We start from the raw sequence: 16,815 nt of genomic DNA on the forward strand, positions 1-16,815 counted from the left end.
AAACCACTTTCCACCTAGTGAGAAAGCCCTTTCCTCAAGGAATGTCTACTTACTCTCCGGTTGTTGCACTTCAAAACTGTGTAGAATTTATTATCGGCCACATCCTGATTTGGAAGTGCTATGACAATGGCAGGGACATAGAAGTCAAATCCGTTGGGTATCACAATTTTGGCAAAGACATAATCTCCAACCTGTAGAAGAGAACATACATCATAGAAAATATTTTGCTTATAGATCTTATAAGCAAAGTCAACATGAGCCTGTTTAAAAACACTCCAAGGTAATTAGCAAGAACTAATCCTATATTTCAAATGCACATTTTTTCTCGGCTAGGAAAGAGTCGATAGTTTGAAAATTCCCCAGGTTCACTGGGCCACACCTGGAACTCTGCAATCGGTTTAGGGGAGCCCCAGTTTTCCCAGGAATTCTTCACTTGACAAGGATCCCGGGGTGGGGGGTAGCCAGCAGGCTGGCAAGAGGTCTGGAAACCATAGCCTACAAAAACTGGTTGAATGAACCTGTTTCACATAAAGACCAGGAAGAGAGAGAGGAAGAGTGTCCTCATAGATCTGAAGGGCTGTCACCCAGACAACGGAAAGCAGCAGGTTTGCTTAATGTTGTTCCAAAGCACACACTTGAAATCCACAGGCAAAAGTTACAAAGAGACAACTTCTAGCAGGAAGAAAATCTCATGAAGGGGCATACAGAGATTGCTGGGCACATGTCAGATGGACAAGACCAACAGTTAGGGGAAAAGTGGACCGATGGGGGCTCTGGGTCTGGCCAGGGAGGTGCTGACGGGCAACCTCGTGGAATTCTCTGAGTGTTCATTGGGTGCTCTTCCTCCTGGCTCCCGCTAAGAAACGCCAATGCTGGACCTCTGGGAGGCTCACTTTCGGTTTTGGTTTTTTTTTTCCCCTTTCTTTCTTTCTTTAGATATTTATTTATTTATTTATTTGACAGAGACAGAGAGAGAGAGAGAGAGAGAACATGAGCAGGGGGAGTGGGAGAGGGAAAGGAGACTTCCTGCGGGGCCCGATGTGGGGCTCAATCCCAGGACCCTGAGATCATGACCTCAGCTGAAGGCAGATGCTTCACCAACTGAGCCACCCAGGCACCCCTCTAGGAGGCTTTCTGTCTCCCCTTTGGCCTGCAGGCTGGGAAGGATGGGCCCCCATGCGGCCCAGCGTCTATGGATTTATATGCAGATGAGAACACAGCAGGCCAGCTCACCCATGGAATGCATGTTCAGGTGTAACTGCATTGTGGCATCAAGGTCTGGCAATAACTAACTATAGCATGAAGGAAAGCTCCATCTCTGCCCTTGTCATTTACATGGGTTTTAATATAATCTTGCACAGTTTAAGTTTCCAGGGTGTTAGCAGTTACAGAAGCTCTCTTCCCTGAACATCACTGTCTGTAAAGCGACAAGGGCCACAGGGGCTAATACAAGGAAGTCTATGCAGTCAGGCGCCCCCTTAACAAGGTGTTAGCAGATCAAGGTGGAGCAAAAAAGTTGCCGGGCAAGGGGTCATACAAACAGGGGTCACTGCTTTTCCTGAACAAACACAAGCTCCCTGGAGGACCCCAACTAGGTGTTCAACAAAGGCCCACCAGTGGCCTCGCCATCCTGTTATCTGCAACCGTGGGGATGGTGGAAAGGGCCCCCAGAAAAGATGGCTGTAGCAGGTACCTGGAGCAGTGGGCAGGGCATGGCGCCCCCGATTGGTGTGATGAACGAGGTGGGCACAACCTTGGTGTCTCCGTACCTGAAATCCACCAGTGCATGGGTGGGGCTCACACACTTCTTCACAACCCCTGAAAGGAATCAAATTTAAAATATAATATGAAGACAAATAATGCCTACTCTCCTAGGCTTATGCCATCTTGTTGGCTAATTTATAACACTTTGCCTGTTTAAATCAGCATGCCCCTTTGATGTCTCCAGGAGGTAACAGTGGATGCTGTACGTTGCATACTGGGTGGGGTTGACCGACTCAAAGTGGTGAAGTGCACAGCCCTGGTCTAGACACCGCTCAGCTTGGAAGTCCAGAGAATGTGCAGAAGCTTGTCTGTCCATAATCAGCAGCAGCCATCCCGGCAAGAACATCATTCCTAGAAACAAATATCTTCTTCCTGGGTACTTCATACCATCTAATTTCCTTATTTACTTACATTAGGCATATTTCCTTCTATACTCCTTACATATAGAAAATCAGACTGTTAAATTGTGAAAGTAAAAGAAAATAGGAACTCCCATCATCAACTTTTTATCTAATATCAGATAAATGAAAAGCTAACTAGGCTGAACACTTCTTCTGGCTTCCCTAAAATGCACTACCAAAAAAGGAACAAAGGAAAAAGATGCAAAAAGTTTCCTTGTCTTTTAGCTATACTCAAAGGGATGATTATAATAGAAAAAAAAAGCAAACGCCTGTTTTAAGGTGTACATGTTTTGTCACTTATCCTAGTTGAGATGTATTTTCCCATCATAAAGGGATATTAAGGGAAATTTTAACAGGGACACTTCCCCAGGCAAGTAAAGCTGCAGTGAGACTCCTACTCCAAGAGAAAAATGTATGTGTCCCCTCGGGGCTCCCACGACACCAGGGCCTGGCACTGCTGCCCCAGCCCACATGCTTACCTTGGCCAAGTCCTATGGCCTTTGATGTGGCAAAGAAATGGCTGGTGTTTTTCATCTTGAGTTCATGTCTCTTGTTTCAAATGGCCAAAGAAATGACAATTTTTTTTTTTTAAACACACACATACACCCAACAAACAAAAACCAGTTCCACTGGTGTGTGTTTTCTCATTGGATTAAAATGTTCAGTTTGGTTTTTGAAATGTTCTTTATACATTATTCACACATTTCCTGCCATAAACTGACTTTATCCTTTTAATTAGAAAAACAAACACTGCTTTTTAGAAAGACTTCCTATTATGAAAGCAATGAAGAACCACTCCTCTAACTGAGGAGAATGCTCACATCCCATACACTGGCGAGCCCCACACCCCCTCCCAGGATTCACAATGAAGGGCCTGGGCTGCCATGATGGCCACACTGGTCGGTATGATCCTCTTCAAATTCTCAGCCTCTGGGACTTAACAGAGTCTACTCATAAACCTACTAGGCAGGGTTTCTGTCGTTTGCCTAAGTGGAGTAGTGGTGACAGAGACTGGATGGTCTAAACCATTTACTATGTGTCTTTCACAGAAAAACCCTGCCCACCCCTGCCCCACATGATTAGATTTAGACTTTTTGGTATGTTACAACACCTCTTTTTAGGTCCTTCCATTGTTTTCTTCTTCATACAAGCTCTGCAGAAATGAGCCTTTGTTCACCTGCAGAAATTAGTACAGTGTTTCCCAGGCTGATGTTAGAACCAGCCTCGCTGTGTGGACAGCCTTGCTGGCTGGCTGAGGACCACGAGTCGGCCTGTTGAATTATGGCTCAGCCTCTGCATTTGCTCCTTCTCCATCTAATTAGGGAGTTTCTAAGTCCTGATTCGGGACCAGCATCTAATTCTGTTTTCCCTTATGTTGCAGTTTCTCTTTGTCCTCACCCCCAGAGAGGTGAGACTGTGTCTCCTGGCTCTGAAATGTCTCTGGGAACAAATTCAGGGGCCTGAGCTTTTTCCCAGTGGAGGCCTGTCGATCCCAGTAACTTTCCTTGGGTATAGATTGGGCCCCCACCTTAGCCAGAGGGCTCTTCTGTATTCAGGCTGGAGAATAGGGAATGGACCCCTGTTGAGCCCCTCTGCCAAAATGAGGCCCATTCTCAGTGGTCGAAGACTGCAGAAATACTCCAAGCAGGTAGGTCCATTCATTTTGTGAAAGACGTGGGAATAGTTCTCAGTCTTCACTCCAGACAGGAATTTCTCTTTTACCTCCAGTCTAACTTTCTGATATGCACAGCCTCACTTAAATTCCATCTCCTGAAAAAGGCTTTAGCTTTGCTCCACCGAAAGCAGCCCCTCCACCTGCCCCACTCCACTGACAGTCATCTTGGACATCTACTCATCATATTCTCTCCTTCCTTCAGCCTCAGAGGTTTCGTTTCTAGTCCCCTGGGCTAATTTTTGCCTTTCTGAATTTCTGTTAAGGTTTTTAAACTGCTGTTGAAGTTTTTGAATTGCAAACCCCTCCTTTGACCCCCAGAAGAGGACAGAAGTTGTTTCTATCTCTCAAGAGAAGCTGTCTCATGGGATGAGAGAACAACTCTTCAGATGCAATTCACAGTTTCTAATTTAGAAAATACTGTACATTACCATTACCATATTTAATCTACACCACAAGCTTATGGGGGTTCTAATTGTTTTCATTTCATTCAGGAGGTTAAAGAAACTGAGGCTCAGAGAACTTTGTGGATTCAGTCACAGGGCTGGTAGAGGAAAAAGGCAGACTTCAAGTAAATAAAAACTTGGGATTTTCTGACCCTAAAACATGACACCTGGAAAGGTATTCAGTTCCTCCTCCCCTGCCTCTGCCACCTGCCTGCCTTTTTCTTCCATTGTAACCTGTTTCTGTGGCATAGTGCAGAAATTTTGTAACTCAGACTCTTCATCAACATGGATTTCCTGATGCAAATGCTTCTTTTCACTGAAGAAGAGGAAGGAGGAGCCAATTCCTGCAAATAATGACTTAAAATAATGTTTTGAAATGTGTCTTCCTCCGTGCCTTTCAGCATCCTGATGAGCCAGACTAGGCCTGTCACTTCCATTCTGAACAACTCAGTCACTCCTTAATTAGATATTCCACACTGACTCTGGAAGAGAGTCAGTCATACAGAAATCCCTGCCCTGACCACCAACAATGACAGCAACAACCGGGCTAGCTCTGCTCCAGTGTGGACCTGGCCTGAAGCGAGAAACACTCTTATCCAAGTCCTTCAAAGCCACCTACTACTGAGATACTACATTTCAAAGCCAGATATTTTTCATTAGAAATATTTAGCAGGCCCCAAGAAAAAGTTATCAAAAAAGGTGTCACTGATGAATATCATGAGGTTCTCCGAGTCTCTGTTTGGCTTTCTTTTTTTACAAGGGAGGAAACAGTAATGCACAGTGACCAGGCGATCTCTAGCAGTGTCACTAAAGAGGCTGAGGGACATCATGTGCCTCTGGATGGGAGGCCCTGAGAGGGACATGACATGCCATCACTTAGGTAGGAAAGTGGCCAGGAATGCACACTCTGAGCTTAAGGTAACCGAGGAACATTCTATAAAGTAATTGATCTTGTTCTTAAATAATATCTGTGTCATAAGAAATGATAGGAAAGGCTAGAAAATAATTCTAGGTTAAAGAAGACTAAGGAGATGTGTTAACTCAATGTTAACATGGTTCCAGACTCGACCTATTCTAGAGACAAAAAATATAAAGCCTTAATCGAGACAATTAACAAAACTGAAATATACAAATAAAAAGTAGTATAATAGTGCTAAATTTCCTGGATTTTATTACTTTATTATGATTATGTTAAGACAATAGCCTTGTGTTCTTAGGACATATAGACTGACGCATTAAGGAGTAAAGGGGCATGATGATGTTACCTAATCTCAAATAGTTCAGAAAATGTGTATGTGTGGAGGTGAGTAGAGAGAAGAATAATAAAATAAAATGATAAATGGGGTAAAATACACATGACAAAAGTTAATCATTGACAAAGTTGGGTTAAAAAGTATACAAAAGTTCTATTATTTTTGCAACTTTTCTATAAGTTTGAAATTTTTTTTTTTATAAAAAAAAAAACCTCTGTGTGAGTTGGGTTGAAATTCCCAATTAAAGATGCACTGACTTTAGGGGAGAAGAGGGAAACAAAATCAAAGTGCATCCAGGAACACAGCATGATCATTTAATTTGTCTGAGTCAGTATTTGCTAACTAGCCACTAATCCAAATTACTGATCATATGACTAAATTCAAATGTGTATTTCCTTCACACAGACTTATTTGAGTTTAATCACAGCCACAAACTAAAAATTCTCAAACCGCCAGATCCCAACTGTTGGTGGCGTGCACTCTCTGCCTCTAATTGCATATTTAAAGAAAAACAAAACAAAACAGAACAGGGCAATAATGATTGCTGACATGATCTCAGGAATTGCATGTGGCCATGGTGTTACCTGCTTCCTCAACTTCCCCAGACTGGAGGCAGTAGGTTTTGGCATTTCTTATCACATGAGAATGGTGTGTGGAGGAAAAGTTTGAGCCTTTCTACTTTTCTCCAGGACCCTGGCCAGTGAACTAATCCCAAACTCTAATGCAGCCAGCTGGAAGCCAATCCTTTCCTGCATTTCCATTCAACTGCCAAATTAGCCTCAGACCCCTCTCTGGGGCTCCAATTCAAAAAAATCAAGCAGAGGCGCTCCCCTCCCCATAATCACTACCCAGCAAATCTGGGTCCCAGAGAAAGAGGAGGTTTCTGGGCCCTGCTCTTGCAAAGAAGAGTTTTTGTGCCTTGGTCTATGAGCTCATCTAGAATGCTCCCATCCATATTTAATTACTCTCATCCAGTCAGCTCCAAAGCACATCTACTGAATTTCAAAAGAAAATGTCCTAGCTGTCAGTTCTCCACATATACCTGCTTGGAACCCAAACTCCTGCTGAAGTATTTTTTCCCACTTAAAAAGATTCAATGAGGGGCACCTGGGTGGCTCAATGGGTTAAAGCCTCTGCCTTCGGCTCAGGTCATGATCTCAGGGTCCTGGGATCGAGCCCCGTGTCGGGCTCTCTGCTCAGCAGGGAGCCTGCTTCTCCTCTGTCTTTGCCTGCTGCTCTACCTACTTGTGATCTCTCTCTCTCTCTGTGTCAAATAAATAAATAAAATCTTTAAAAAAAAAGATTCAATGAAATTTAATTAATAAAAAAAAAAGATTATTTTAACTGATGTTTGACAGATAATGCCTACCCAAGACTGGCTATGTTTCTACAGTATCAGCTTTCTGCCCCATGGATCTTCCTCAAGGCTCTCTCTTCCCTATAGGCCCTTCCCATATCAATGACACTTATGTGTTGATGTCTCAAAAATCTCTCTCTCCAGACAGATTTCCTCCTGAGACTCTAGACCTTATCTCTAATTGCTTTTCTGACAACTTCAGCAACTGGAAGCGATTAGAAATAGGGGTCTAGAGTCTCAAGAGGAAACCTGCCTGGAGAGATTTCTGAGATATCAACACATACGCAGTGTATCTACAATCCCCCACACCCCAGACACATCATTATCTTCCTGTGCATACCAACATCTCCTGCACGTACCACTATCTACCATATGGCCTGAGACAGGGACCTGGGGAACATTCCAACCTACTCTGTATCCACTCTTCACACAACATGGTGGGGGAGTTTCTGTGGACTTCAAGGATGATTATGTTTTTCTCTGCTTTCCATGTGGCTCCTCAATAAAGTCTAAACTTCTCTTTTTTCTTAAAGATTTTATTTATTGATTTGAGAGAGAGAGAGTGAGAGAAAGCATGAGAGGGGAGAGGGTCAGACGGAGAAGCAGACTCTCCATGTTGCTGAGAGCCCAATGCGGGACTCAATCCCAGGACTCCAGGATCATGACCTGAGCCAAAGTCAGTCGCTTAACCAACTAAGCCACCCAGGTGGTCCAAGTCCAAACTTCTTAACATGACCTTTTATGAATGGCCCCATACTTCCCTCCCTGAAGACCTTTATTATTTTCTACTGTTTCTTTGCATTCTAGGTTCCAGCCATAATCTGTTTTATTTCTCCAGATAGAAAATGTTTGTCTCCACCTCTAGATACATATTATTTTCACTGTCCACAAAGCTCTCACTTGAACTTCTCCTGGCTGGTTCCTTCAGGATCACATATCCCAAAAACTTTTGGGAAAAGCTCTTGGATCTGGCCACGCTGGCCTCTTTCACCAACATGCCATATGGACTCCAGCCTCAGGACTCTGTACTGCTGTTCCTTCTGCTTAGAACTCCTCCCCAAGGGGTACCTGGGTGGCTCAGCAGGTTAAGCATCCAACTCTTGATTTCGGCTCAGGTCATGATCTCGGGGTCCTGGGACTAAGCCCCGTATCAAGTCCCATATCAGGCTCTGTGATCAGGGGGGAGTCCGCTTGACTCTCCCGTCTCTCTCTCCCTCTTGCGCAGCCCCCTGTCTCTCCCCCTTCCCCGTTCATACTCACATTCTCTCCCTCTCTCTCAAAATAAATGAATCTTTTAAAAAATACAATAACAAGGAACTCTCTTCCCCCAGATAATTTCATGGCTTGCTCCTCCTCCTTATTCACACATCACCTTCCCAAGCAGTTCTTCATTGGCCACCGTATTTAAAATTGCAGCCTTTACCTTGACACTCTCAGTTCCCTTTGTAGCTTGATTTTTCTCTACAACACTGTATCTGACACACTACATATTGTATGTATTTGCTTGCTTCTCTATCTCCCTCACTAGAATGTAAGTTCCACAAAGACAAGAATTTTCATGTGCTGGTCTACACTAGACCAGCACTTTAGGAATATTACATTCATAGAAAATAGCAGATGTATAGTAAAATTATTTTACTGAACAAATGAAAGATTAAATTTATTTTCTGGCTATTACCCCTTAGAAACATAGGTAGAAACCCCATCATCATTTCATTTTAGAAGTGGAATGCCTTAATACAGCTCATGAAATATCAGTGTTCTGGGGAAAGCACAGTTTGAGAACCTTGGGTCCCTGATATCATATTATTTAACAAAGGAATCTTACAAAAAAAAGTATCTACCTGGAAAGTAAAAGCCATTTTCATCACATCTTGCGATAACTTTCTGGCCTTTGAGGGGATCCAATTTTTTTGATTTAGTTTTCTTTGTTGGATTTCCTTGAGGTTTCTGTTGCTAAAAAATATAAAACATTAATAATTGATTTTAAAAAACCAGCACAGACAGTAAAAATCACAGATACAGAGTAACTTGGAATTCTCTACTGAGAATCTCACTTTTAAAAATTACAGATCATCCATATACTTTGGTAATCACTCTGAATACTTTCTATATTATTAGGAATAGGCTATTAAAACTGACATATGAACTGTTATATGGGCACCAATGACCATAAAAAGTGAGAAGAACTTGAGGTCTAGACTCAATTAAATTTTGTTAAAACACAAAAAAGGTGACCCTTTTCCAGAGAATTTAAATAGGATCCAGGGTCTTAAAACATAATATTCAATATATCCAGTACACAATCCAAAATACAACATATTTTTAAAAAGCAAGCAAATATGACTAATTCTCAAGTTAAAAGGAGATCAATAGGTGACAATACTGAGGTGACCCAGGTGTTGGAATAATCAGAAAAAGATTTTAAATCAGCAATTATAATCATGATCCACGTGGTTGCATACTCTTGAAATGAATAGCAAGGTAGTTATTTTCAGCAGAGAAATATAAAAAAAATGAAAATCTTAGAAGTAAAAAACACAGTATCTGGAAGGGCTTAATAGCAGAACTGACATGACAGAAGAAAGAAACTTGAGAGCAAATCAACAGAAATGATACAATCTGAAGAACATAGAGGAGAATGATTTTTTAAAATGAGCAAGGTCCTTCCTATTCAAATAATCTGTCCAAAGCCCAGCTCAGTTATAATCTCTCTGAAAAGACTTTATCCCCAGGCAATTTCAGAAAAAGCAAAGGAAAGGACCACTCTGTAATTTCCAAATGGTACCATATGACTCAAGGCTTGAAGTGAATGTCACATTGTGTCCACTACATGAAGAAACTGGTAGCATCACTGTGATCTGTAGAGTCTAACTCTAAAATCTTATTTTCTGTGATTGTTGAGCTGACCAAAATAGAAAGACCCAATCTCCACTACCCTCCACTCCCTCTAAAATCCCAAAGCTTCCAATACATCATCCAGAACAGTCATTATTTTTAATTCCTAATAAATGTGAGGACCAATGCTGGAAGATGAACCCTAGGAAATAAGAAATTACTGGGAAGAGCACTTACATTAGAGAAGGAAAGGCCAAGTATTACCCCAATACAAAACCAGACAAAGATACAAGAAAAGGAAAGTACAGACCTATATTCCTCATGAATATAGATGCAAAAACAGGTCTGCAAATAAATCAGCAACATACAGAAGGATTGTACACAACAACCAAATATCCCAGGAACGCAAAGCTGATTTAACATCCACAAATCAATGTGATACACCATATTACTAGAACAAAGGATAATTTACCATATTATTTTCATGCATGGAGAAAGAGCACTTGACAAAATCCAACATCCTTTAAAGACTCTCAACAAGCTAGGAATAGAAGGGAACTTCCTCAACTTGGTGAAACCATCTATGAAAAGCCTACATCAAACATGATCCTTAATGGTGAAAGACTGAATGACTTCCCCTTAAGATCAGAAGCAAGGAAAGGTACTCTGCCTTAAGAAGCAAGGAAAGGTACCCTATACTTTGTACTTGAGGTTCCAGCCAGTGCAAACAGGCAAGAAAAGGCATCCAGATTGGAAAAGAATAAATAAAGCTGTCTTTATTTATGAATGATATGATCTTCTATGTGGAAAACTAGGGAATCCACCCAACAACTACTAGAATTAATTAGCAAGTTCAGTAGGATATCATGATACAAGACAAATACAGGAAAATAAAATCAGTTGTCTAACTATGGACCAGCTATGAGCAATCTGAAAATAAAGTTAAAAAAAGAATTTCATTTATGACAGCATGAAAAACAATAGAATATTTAGGAATAAATTTATCAAAATTTGTGAAAGACTTATACGCTGAAAACTATAAAACACTACTATAAGAAACTGAAGAAAGAACAAGTGACATAACACGTTCATGATTAGAAAACTTAATATTGTTAATATAGCCACTTTCCCCCAAACAGATCCATAGCTCCAATGTAATTCATATCAAAATCTCAACATGTTTTTTGTTTTGTGGGTTTTTGTAGAAACGAAGAGAGTGAAACTAAAAGTGCCAAAATGATGTGGAAAAAGAGTGAATTTGTAGGATTTTGGTGGTGGCTGACAGCTCTGTCAGTTTTACTAATAATTGCTGAATTGAAGTAGATAAATTTTACAGTATGAAAATCAGGTCTTTTTCTTCAAATCACTACATTATGGAAATTGTGGAGATTTTAACTTAGGTTTTTTTCATTTTTAAAAAATTTTCCTGAGCGGGCACTTAGGTGGCTCAGTTGGTTAAGCAACTGCCTCGGGCCATGATTCTGGAATCTCAGGATCAAGCCCCACATTGAGCTCCCTGGTCCACACGGAGTCTGCTTCTCCTTCTGACCTCCCCCCCTCATGTTCTCTCTCTCATTCTCTCTCTCTCTCTCAAATAATAAATACATAAAATCTTAAAAATTTTTTTTCTTATTAACTTATTAATTCTTGGGTTTCTCAAAGAAATCTGTCCTCCATCCTAATCAGAGTGTCCCCATGACATCATTCTCCACCTGCTTTCTTTTCACAGACCATCAAACGCCCCTCCCCTCCATGATACAAAGCCAATACAAAGTGCTTCCGCGTGCTTTTGAATTACTTCTTTGCAATGCTATCACTGTATCTCAAATAAAGTATTCAATGCATATTTTATGAGCATATACAGGTCTTCAGTTAAGGAAGTCTCTAATTTATGAAACAATTGACTATAAACATTTAAATAACTTCAGATAGTCTGAACACAATTTGCTGTTGGGTCATTATTTGTGGTCAATACAGTTTGGGCTCATTTCCCTGGTGCCTTGATGTTACTGGATTCTGTTGCAGCCATCTATCACTTGGATCTGTTGAGAGATGCTTTTTGGGTTCATCAAAAGAAGTTGGGGTATGGTTTACTGCAGGGGAGAGGAAAACAGTCAGGGCCTCAGAAGTGAAGAAATTCTGAACAAAAGGGCTAAACTCTCTTGAAGAACTGTGGGATATGAACAAGAATTCACACCTATGCAGCCATGGATACAAAATGTAAGCTGAATACCACCCTTCCGGTATGATGCTCCATTTTCAACAGATTTTGCTGGAGTCCATCCTCATGTAATTTCTATTTTTACTGATGCAGTTATTACTCCAAAGAGAATGACCCAACATCACTGGTAGATGGCGACTGTTACCTGTTTGTTCCTGAGCTTTCAGCCAGAGGAGAAACCTAATAGTCCTTCCCACAGGAGCTTCAGAATGACCTAGTGCAGTCTGAAATGGCCTTAACAGGCAGGGACTGGACCACGAGACAGGAGAAACAGGACCAACAGCTGCCCAGCTGGCTGTGTGACTTTGGAGAATCTAACTTTTTGGACTTCAATTTCTGGATAAGCAAAGAGATGGTACAGACTTTATGGCTTTAACATCTTCTAATTCTGTATTTCTGTCCAGAAGCATCTAGGCCTTACTAGACCTTTTTCTGCATTACTGGAGAAACTGTCAGACCATGTGTATACCAAGACAGGGACACTAGCATGATATTTTTGTTTGCAGTTTTTATAACATAAGGGGACTACAACAACCAGAACCAGGAATGTGAGCAGCACAATATTCCCTCATAATAACCATCATAATACTCCAAAGAGATGCCCACACCACAGTTTCCTGCAATCATTTCTTCAGTGGAAGACTCCATGTAAAGTATTCTTATCACACAGAATTTAGAATCTGGAACATGCCAAGTTGAATCAGCTGTTGCAAAAACCTCACCTCCACATACAGTTTAACTTACAAAGCCACCTCGCTTCATGCCACAGTGGCCACATCACAGACCTAGCAACCATGGAGGTCACCACACAGCCTCTCCACCTCCAGATGGATAACACCCTGATTTCCAAAAAGATGTCCATGTTGATCCCAGAAGGGCAACCTCCCCTTCAGAGTTCATCACTATAACAGACAAGTCACTTATTAGAATCTATGCCTAGACATATTTAAAATTCCTTTAAAAATTCTAAATGAGTATAATCACACATGTAACTAGCCCCCTTTATCTCTAGATTCCAAATATTCATTTTCTCAATATCCTATCCAGAAGCTAACTGGTAAAAATTCTTTCTACATTTTCATAGGTACAAATCTGTGAAGTCAATGGCCTGAAATCATCAGAGAGCTCTTTTTTCTCTATAGTTGTCACTCACTCCCCAATTCATCTAATATAGAACTACCATTCACTCTGTGAAGACCTTCCCTGCATAGGCAACAACAATGAACAGTAGCAACACAGAGTACTATGATGTTCATTTTACACACACTGAAAAGGACACCTAAGAACATGCCTTTCTAAGTGGCTGAAAAGTATCAACTAACTTCAGATCACTCATATACCTAACCTATGGGTTCACCTGAAAGGACCACTACAATACTAAACATATTTACTTTGCTTTTGTGTCCAACTGTTACTACTCTTGGCAATAATTCATTTCTGATTGTTTCCACAACATGTACAGTTTGGGTTCTGGAAAGAATGATTCACTGTATACTCGATGATTCGTTCATATTACTGCAAATCAATTCAGCTACACCACAGATTAAGTAGAATAGCCATGGGAAAACAAACCTATGGGGCCAGCTTCAGCACAATGGTTTATTCCACTGGTCATAGAAATAGAGCATTGGTTTGCCAGGATGGAAGGATATCAGTAAGGGCAGCTAGACGCACCATTCCTTCAGCCACAATGTTGACAGCACCTTTCCAGAAAGACAACGTGTCACTAATTTTTGAATCCTGCCAAAGACTTTACAGACACTGTACAGCCCTATTCTTTTCCTGGCATGCCTTTACCTATGCACACCTAAAATATAAACAGGTCATTGAGTTTTGGGGTTTATTTCCCCCTCTTTTTCTATTAGTTTCAGAGCTAGAATTTAGTGATTCATCAGTTGCATATAAAACCAATGTTCATTACATCAGGTGCCTCCTTAATGCCCATCACCCAATTAATCCTACCTCTCCACCCCCTACTCCAGCAACCCTCAATTTATCTCCCAGACTTCAGCATCTCTTATGGTTTGCCTCCCTCTTAATTTTCATCTTACTTTATTTTTCCTTCCCTTCCCCTATTTCGTCTGTTTTGTTTCTTAAATTCCATGTATGAGTGACATCATATGGTATTGGTCCTTGTCTGACTTATTTTGCAAAGAAATCTATGGAGGACAAGAGTCAGAAGGGGTAGAGAGTGAAAACAAAAATGCTAGCAATAAATAAGGCAACATATATCTAGGTTTAGTTGTATGCCAGTCTCCGTGAGGAAGTCAGATGGGCAGTAATACTGGCAGTGGGGATGCTGTCTACTGGGTAATTTGATTTTGCCTTGTTTCCAAAATTCAGAGAATCCAATTCATTTCCTCATCAGATTTAGTTACCAGATGATGTAGAACAGGATCCAAAATGGTATCACCTTCCTTTCATTTATTATTTAGTTTCAAGGTCATGCTTTCAGGTTTGCATTGGTGGAGACAGTGAAGTTACTAAATGTTTGATGCTTTAAGATTTTCCATGCATTTCTACAACTTAACTCAAACTAGTCTTTGGCTCCAAATCTTATTTTGAAACTACTACTAAATATTTTTTTCTGCCCCAAATCATTCTCTGCTCCCCAATACAGGGCCATGCTGGGCTACGGAGTTAACCACTCGGAAAGGAAAATCTCCAATAAATGTTAATCAGTAGCAACTCAAAGGGCTTTTGTAAGGAAAAAAATGAATTTTCTTTTCTTCTTCTCCTCCTTCTCCCCCCTCCCTTTCTTTTTCTTTCTTTGGCGGTGGCAAAAGAACCTAATATATATGCATTAGATGCCGCATAAAATTATTTCCCAAGTAAAGAGCAACTTGTTAACATCTTATCAGGGACTATTTCTTCATTGCTCTTTCAGGAAAAACATCAAAGAGAAACATTCAAAATGTTTTAAATAGTTAAATCTGAAAATTACCACAGCCTTGTAAGCTGTAATTCAGATGCTAGTGACTCAGTTATCTGCATGTTGCTACTCCGGAGATGAACGAAAGCCATAGACCGGAGTCACTTCTGTGTCACTGCCTGGAGTGTGCACCACAACCAGCTATCTACTGTATATAGATACATCTCTCAGTCAAGGCTACAGAACAAAAGTAAGTGCTGGGTCTTTAAGAAAACTTTTCAACACATCTCTGTGCTGGTTACTCTGGTCCACCCATCTTCCTCCAAATCCACTCTGCCCTGTCCTGCTCCATGCCCCAGGCAGCTGACCCCCATGGGTGACATCACCTGATTTATTTCTCTTGCTGCCCGGCTTCTGGACAGGGTGAGCCGATGGCAGGCGGGAGGTCCGAGGGCAGCAGCAAGAGAAAAGACTGGGGTATTTGTTCCATGCTCCTTCCCTGCCCTTTGTCTCTCTAAAACTACCTCCACTCCTGCTAGTAGACTTAGCTCTCACGGGGCTCCAGGAGCATCATTTCCTTCCACCCTTTCAAGACTAGGAGTGATGAGAACTTCCTGCTCTTGCTAGTCACTGGTGGGTCCCAAATCCCACTGGCTACCTTAGACCTACGTCCACCTCTATGAACACTCCATTCATTAACATTTCTTCACTTGAATTGACTGAATGGGATTCTGTTTCCTGCCTGGATCCTACTGATAAGCCCTCAACACTCAGTTCTCCTCCAGATGGGGAGGTAAATGACCATTCCTAAACCTGCTGAGGGTAGAATTTATGCCTATGAGAAAGAACCTAGTGGCAGGACAACGCTGAGGTCTGCCCAGCTAAAACCTCCAGCAGGGAGGGTTGTCTTCAGCTTTAGAATGAAAAGACCATCTGGCAGTGATTTCTGTCACCTCAGGGATTCCCTAGAGCTGATACCCACCTTCCCACTCCTGAATATCGGATCCTAGGCAGAAAACTTTTTAGATAATATTTAAAGTTGGTGGGAGTTTCTCTTCCCTTCTTTCAATTCCCTCCACTGACTGGTATTCCTGAGTGAGATTCTCTCCTTTAAGACCCCAGCTAACTGGGACACAATCATGAGGCTGGCAGCACTCTCCCTTCAGCACCCTCTCCTGTCCCATCAGTGCACCTTGCTCTGACACTTCAGCCTCACTGGGCCACATCTCCTAACATCCTCCCTCAAGAACCCATCTGGGGTCTCTTTTCCACGCACTAAGTTACCTCCACGGTGCTGGTCTGAATGTGCATGTGCCATTTTTTCTGTGATGGCAACATCACTGATGCCCAACACAGACTTGTTAATTCTCCACCCTCACATCAGGAGATCTTATGTGCTGCTGAAGGACAATTCACAGTCACCAGAAAGTCAGTCTTCCTGCCAGACTCCAGTATCAGCAGAACAGACTCAAGCGTTTCTAGCGGAATGAGGAAGGCTGAATAGTTGTAAAGGGTTATTGTGGGAGGCCTCTCTCCTCCCTTTAAAGAGGAAATATTAAGAACTGTAAAATGCAAGAATGACAACAGGTCCAACGATTATTTGGGAGCAAAGGTAACAGCTCTACTTATTCTGACTATATTTTATACAACCCAAAGAAATTTCTCTCTAAATCTTTCCAACCAACTTTCTCCTATACAGTATCAAAGTCATTGTTTTTCCAACAATGTTTTCCAATCCAAATGGTCTCTCACCTTCCCTCATTGTCCCTGTTCCACCTCACCCAGCCTATTTCTATGTCTTCCCCAGCACTATTTCTCCTGGATAGTTTTTCACAGAGCGGAGCACTCAATACACCATTCCTAAAGACGATGGATTCTAGATTCTTACCAGGCACAACTTGGAGACATAACCATGGGTGACCAGCTGTGCGGACACATTTCTAAGACCCCTATTAGGGTTGCTTATAGATGCTTCACAAGATTTTCTGCCT

The 16,815-nt window shown here is 41.5% G+C and overlaps 1 protein-coding gene across 1 annotated transcript in view; it reads right to left on the reverse strand.

Annotated features, from left to right (window-relative positions):
• VWA3B (von Willebrand factor A domain containing 3B) overlaps positions 1-16,815 on the reverse strand; it is a 235,846-nt gene that overhangs the window by 13,040 nt on the left and 205,991 nt on the right. The window contains 3 exon segments of the mRNA XM_047746614.1: positions 54-191; positions 1,694-1,818; positions 8,738-8,849. Of these exon segments, the coding sequence (XP_047602570.1) occupies positions 54-191; positions 1,694-1,818; positions 8,738-8,849 (375 nt within the window).

Source organism: Lutra lutra, chromosome 9, assembly GCF_902655055.1.
Source record: "Lutra lutra chromosome 9, mLutLut1.2, whole genome shotgun sequence".
Lineage (NCBI taxonomy): Eukaryota > Metazoa > Chordata > Mammalia > Carnivora > Mustelidae > Lutra > Lutra lutra.